The 6,058-nt window shown below is 44.9% G+C and overlaps 1 protein-coding gene across 1 annotated transcript; it reads left to right on the plus strand.

Moving 5' to 3' along the window:
* Positions 1-2,754: 2,754 nt before the first annotated feature.
* LOC124684001 (1-aminocyclopropane-1-carboxylate oxidase homolog 1-like) lies at positions 2,755-3,994 on the plus strand. Its single transcript, XM_047218411.1, has one exon. It carries the CDS (start codon positions 2,845-2,847, stop codon positions 3,970-3,972), a length of 1,128 nt encoding a protein of 375 aa, XP_047074367.1. The 5' UTR covers positions 2,755-2,844; the 3' UTR covers positions 3,973-3,994.
* The last annotated feature ends 2,064 nt before the right edge of the window (positions 3,995-6,058 follow it).

Below are 6,058 nucleotides of genomic sequence, written 5' to 3' on the forward strand. Positions count from 1 at the left end.
CCTTGAGACAAAAACATAAGAAATCAATTATTAGAGGACACATATGTTTGGCATACATATATACAGTTTTCTACTAGTATATGGTCGATATTTTGACACAATTATATACATAGCCTCAGGGTGTATAGGTTTTCAGGAAGCTTAATGATAATCTTGATGTTATTGCACATGTTGTGACTGCGACAAGCGTACAGAGGATTCGGTTCCATAGTTGATGCATGATATAAGTTTGCAAATTAAAACAATTCTACACAAATATTTATATGGTGTTACACAAAGTAATTTTGATTGGAGGGTGTATCTACTACACAATTTTTATTCAGAATTTATACTCCATTATATACTACACAAGTAACTCCTAATCAACTAGAACAAAAAAAATACATATCCACTCCACCGCTTATAGGAAAAAGGCATACAATTCTCTTTCACTTGCATTTTCTTTCGCTCTTGTTTTTTTTTACATCTTTCCCTCAATTCTATCCATTGTACTATCAAATTTATAATACATTATATACTACGCAATTTTGCACCTATATTTACTACCATACACTAAGTTACTAGAATTTCTACTAAAAATTAAACAATAAATTACTTCAATAATTCTACTACAATTTCTACACTAAATTACACAACTCTATCACAAAAAATAAAATAAAATATACGAAAAATTAGTTCAATGTAGGGGTGTGGGCGGTGCGACTCACCGAGATAGCAAGGACGCGGGGTGGGGTTGGCGGCGGTGAAACGGACACGGGGTGGTGGCGGCACAAACGTGAAACGGTGGCGACGCGGGGCAAGTGGGGATCGGAGAGGGGCGGCACATGGGTGGAGCCGAGGGGAGATGCAGTGCGAAGTCGTGTGTGGGGAAAAGAATGGCACGACTAAGGACGAGAGAGTGTGTTGGAGTTTTTTCATGGACGCACCTTGGTGGGCTAGCTGGGGGCCGTGTGTTGTCAGTGGTCCGTTAGTGGAGTGGCCAAGTTCACCATGCCACTAGCGGCCTAGCCGCCTCCTTCTCGCAATTGTTCTTTTTTCCTTTTTGATTTCTTTTTTAACATATAAAATAAGCGTTACAATTTTTGAAGAGACGTTAGTGGCATGGTACAGAAATATACGCCACATGTTGAAAAGTTTTAGTGATGTGCTGATAAAAATGTCGAGCATGCAATCGATGCTTTTAAGCATCCCAGAAAATTCTCTCGCTGCATTTTGTGCTATGATTCTAGCTAGTAGTCTCTGCATCGTTTGGCCCTCTTAAATAGTTTTTGCCAAACTTTTTCACCACCGCTCTGCGGAATCTATGCATGCATTCGATGGTAGCGGACTCACTGATGCAGAGGTAGTCATCATGTGGGCGGGAGCTCCATATAAAAGCATCGCAGTGCATTTATGGATAGACAAGAAACCATGCGTGCTAATGGCCTATTGTTCAGCTTAAAGTACTTACTTCTCATACTCTCTTGCGCCATGAAGAGTTTTCATGAACACGTCCTTGCTCATCCCGTAGCGCCTCCAAAAAATTGTTGGTGTATGTTGCCCCATTAGTGGAGTAGTCGGTGTAGAGCATGGTACGACCCTCCACCTCCATCCTTTGTTGGGGCTTTGATTTCTTTCTTCCATGCTTGGAACCTCCACGCCGTGGCTCCTTCTTTAGCTGGACGACATGCATTTTTTGAATGCAGATGAGGATTGACAAGTGCTCATGGACGTCGGCATCAAAAGCGCCGTCGTCCTCCATCAATTGATGGATCATCGTCTCCTCGTCTCTATCTATGTCTACAAGGCAAAATAAATCTTCAATGAAAACAATGACGGCAAGAGAGACAGGAAACTACTGCAACGACGCCTACCAATCAAACGGTTGAACACCTTTCGAGCGCGGTGGATGCTTAGAGTGGCCTCCACGTTCGGGTCCAAGTTGATGACCAACCTGCGGCGAAAGGGATGGCCAAGTGGACAGCCGAGTGAGAGGAGGCGCCGTGGAATCAGGCGTAGGCGAACTATTCCGTTGAAATGGCCAACGAAATCGCTGGCGGCTGGAGGGGAGGCACGTCAAAAAATAGATGTGGAAGGGAACTGTGTCAGCTTTGGTCACTACCAGGTCGTACACACATTGGTTTTACCTATGACGAGGAGCGCGTCTTTCATACGGGGCGCCAAGGGGGTGTAGTAGGGACGGCTTTGGGGTGCCGAATATTGTATTGGGCCACGACACACCGAAACGGGCACTTGTCCGGACATCCCAAATGGATACAATTTGTCCGGAATCGGACACAATATAGGGGTGCAGTTGTATTTGCCTTTATGTGGCAAAGTTGAAGTTAGAGAGAGCGAGAGTTTCAATCTTGAACAAATGCAAAATTTGTACCAAAGCTAGTGGCATCTTCTTGGTAAACTTTGGAGTTCATTATAAGGAAGATGAATGTGTTAAAAAAAAAATAAGGAAGATGAAAGATGGGAAAAACCAAGCTACGATCACCACATAGTTTTAGTATTTTTGTTGGGTGTGCTCATCATTTTCCTGTTAAAAAAAACTAAAAATCATGTGGCTCGGGAGCTTTATCTGCCCTGGTGTGGAAATTTTGCACCATGAGTCTGGTAGATGGCTACCAGATCGATCCACCCACGCTGGAATATTGCTATTAACATTTATGAATATGAAAACACTAGGTTCTGAGACGTGAGTGTTCAGTGAGGAGCCACGACATGAGGACGGGTTGATCCACACAAATTTTGTTTCAAGGCAAAGGATTCGCAAAAGAAGTTGAAAAGGAAGGAAGCAGCTGCGATGAGCGCTGTACTACTAGCTTCTTACGGTGAGCTAGCGTTGTGATTCCAATAATGGCCTGTGAGTTGGATCGATTGCAAGAGCTCGTGGCCTTCGACGAGACCAAGGCCGGCGTGAAAGGCCTTGTCGACGCAGGCGTCACTGCCGTTCCGACTATCTTCCACCACCCACCGGAATCCCTCACACTCGGCAATAGTGCGCCGGCTCATCATGAAGGCTTGGCCATCCCGGTTATCGACCTTGGTGGCGACTCGTCGTGGACACCATCCCAGCGAGCCGAAGTTGTGGGCAGAGTGAAGGCAGCCGCGGAGACGGTGGGCTTCTTCCAGGTGGTGAACCACAGCGTGACGAAGGCGGCCATGTCGCAGATGCTGGCTGCAGTGAGGAGCTTCCACGAAGAGTCAGGTGAGGCGAAGAGGCCGTACCACACGAGGGACCGGGGCAGGCACGTGCGGTACCACAGCAACTTCGATCTCTTCCAGTCGCCGGCGGCTAACTGGCGCGACACCCTGTACGTGGAGATGATGCCGACGGGGCCGGCGCCCGATGAGATACCGCCGGCGTGCAGGGGCATCATGGAGGAGTACACGAATCTGGTGCAGGGTGTGGGCGGCACGGTGCTGGGGCTGCTGTCGGAGGCGCTGGGGCTCCAGCGTGGGCACCTGGAGCAGGAAGCCGGGTGCCTGGAGGGGCTGGCTGTCGTGGGCCACTACTACCCTGCATGCCCGGAGCCGCACCTGACCATCGGCACCACCAGGCACACCGACCCGAGCTTTTTCACAGTGCTTCTCCAGGACGGCGTCGGCGGCCTCCAGGTGCTCCTCCGGGACGGCACCTGGGCGGACGTTCCCGCCGTTCCCGGCGCGCTCGTCGTCAACATCGGAGACTACCTGCAGCTGATCTCCAACGACAGGTTCAGGAGCGTGGACCACCGCGTGCTGTCCAAGAGCGTGGGGCCTCGTGTCTCGGTGGCCTGTTTCTTCCGAACGCACGGCGAGGCTGCGTCCAGGAGGGTGCACAGGCCGATCGTCGCCGACGGTGACGCGAGCCGTCCTCGGTACAGAAGCGCGACGGTAGAGGAGATGGACAGGCAATACATGGCCAAGGGTCTCGACGGGCGTTCCACTGTTTCTGCCCTTGACCATTTCAGCCATATGTGCTGTGTTTGTGAATTGAATTAATGTTTGGATTGTATGTGCTGTGTGTGTGACTCAGATTCATGCGTGGATTTGTATCCGTGTGTGCACTTTATTTCTTTTTGTTCTTTTCGATAGTGGTTGTTTTACTACTTAAAAGATTTATTAAGTATTACTCTTGCCTCTAAGATGTAGAGAGTCGCTCAAGTTCAAAAGGATCAACAAATGAACAAAAAAAAGATGCAATACAAGTAAACATCTCAGAAACTACATTGCCACCTATAGTGATGGAGGGTCAATCCTAGACTACGTTGTCATTCATGTTGGATGAAAATATTGATCGCACTGTCCTTCAATCATGTAGACACCTTTATAAAAGATGGCGATCGATATTTTTTCTCTTATGTAGGTTATCCATGGAGGTCTAGAGACGACCATAAACGCAAGGTAGCTATGCACCCGCAGATAACCTAAACAAGAGATTTTTTTTTAATTAAAACTTTGTCATTTCTACGTAGCCATAGCGAGTGAATAACGGCAAGCGCTCCCACCCTTATAAGTATTTTAGGCCAATGATCCATACCATTTAGCTAGTTGGAAAAAATATTAGCAACACTACGTGACGGGTATAATATAGAACCTATCTAGATGGCTGAACATATAGATCTAGCAAATTTGCACCGGAAGAGTAAGTGTTTGATAATCTCTACCTGACGACAGAAGGCACACTTTATACTATCATGCCAATTACGTTTTGCAAGGTTTTCTTTGGTGAGGACTACATCTCTACGAAGATACCATGCAAAAGTCTTAGTATTTAGCGGAATTTTCATTTTCATTTTTTTATTATTAGCATGCACTTCTGATTGGATTAATGCTTTATACATGGAATCCACATAGAATTTACGACTCTCGTGTAGATTCTAGCGGAACTCGTCGGTCCCTTGTGTTAGTTTGACTAAATCCAACTCCATAGCAAAGTATTCCAAGATGCTAACGAGGGACCAACAAGATCTCTTCTGAATGGTAAAGTTTTCAACACCTTAGCGATCGTATCATCTTTGTGAGGCACAATACTGTATAGAGCTAGATATTGTGCTCTCGGAATGTAGCATTACGTAGACACTTATCACCCAGAACCTTATTTTTGAACCATCCTTTATTGTGAACGAATCATATGAGAAGAAGTATTTCTTCTTTGCCACTAAGCCATCCCAAAAGTGTGAGTATACCCGGGTTTTCAATAAACATGATACAATGTATGTGGGCCTATGTACTTCCTCTTTAGAAGAGTTTTCCACGCCCCATCTTCAATAAGAAACTTGAACAACCATTTACCTAGGAGGGCTCCTTGATCTTTAGTGACAAACTACATTCTGTTTAACCAGTCGATATTTCTTTTTCTCACTATCTCCTTGCCAAAAGAATATTGTTAGGAAACAATTAAATATTTGTAAAACTTCTTTGGGTAGCTAGAACAAGGAAATCATGTACTTAGTACTAAATTTATGAAAACCGATCTTCCACCTAGAGATAGTAATTTTCCTTTCCGACTACTTAGATGCTTTTGTAGCATTTCCTTGACATGTTTCCATTGATTATTCGTTAGCCTCTGAAAATGAATCACAATGCTAGCATAGTTGATAGGACACTAGACTTTCCCACAACCAAATAAATCAGCATAAAGAGTAACCTGGTCTTGGGCCTCACCGAAGATTAACAATTCACTTTTGTGGAAATTTATTTTGTGACCTAAGACTGCTCAAAAGCTGATAACATTACTTATAGATTTCTTGCTTTTTTCAAGGTCATGTTCCATAAAGAGAATCATATCATCGACATATTGAAGAATTGATAATCCACCAACCACCTGGTGTGGAACTACCCCTTCAATTTGGCCATCATTTTTTTGCAAGCTCTTTGATTATGGCTAACATATCAACACCTATATCAAATATCATCGGGGATAATGGACCGCCTTGCCTTAATCCTTTTTTCCTGTTTGGAAGTATCTACCAACGTCATCATTGATTTTGATGGCCACAAAATTATGGATTAAAGTGCGCCATTCATCAGAAAATCTTTTCATTCTGAGTGTTCATTGAAGGAAATACCACTTGACCTCATCATA

This window comes from Lolium rigidum, chromosome 1, assembly GCF_022539505.1.
Source record: "Lolium rigidum isolate FL_2022 chromosome 1, APGP_CSIRO_Lrig_0.1, whole genome shotgun sequence".
Taxonomy (NCBI): Eukaryota; Viridiplantae; Streptophyta; class Magnoliopsida; order Poales; family Poaceae; genus Lolium; species Lolium rigidum.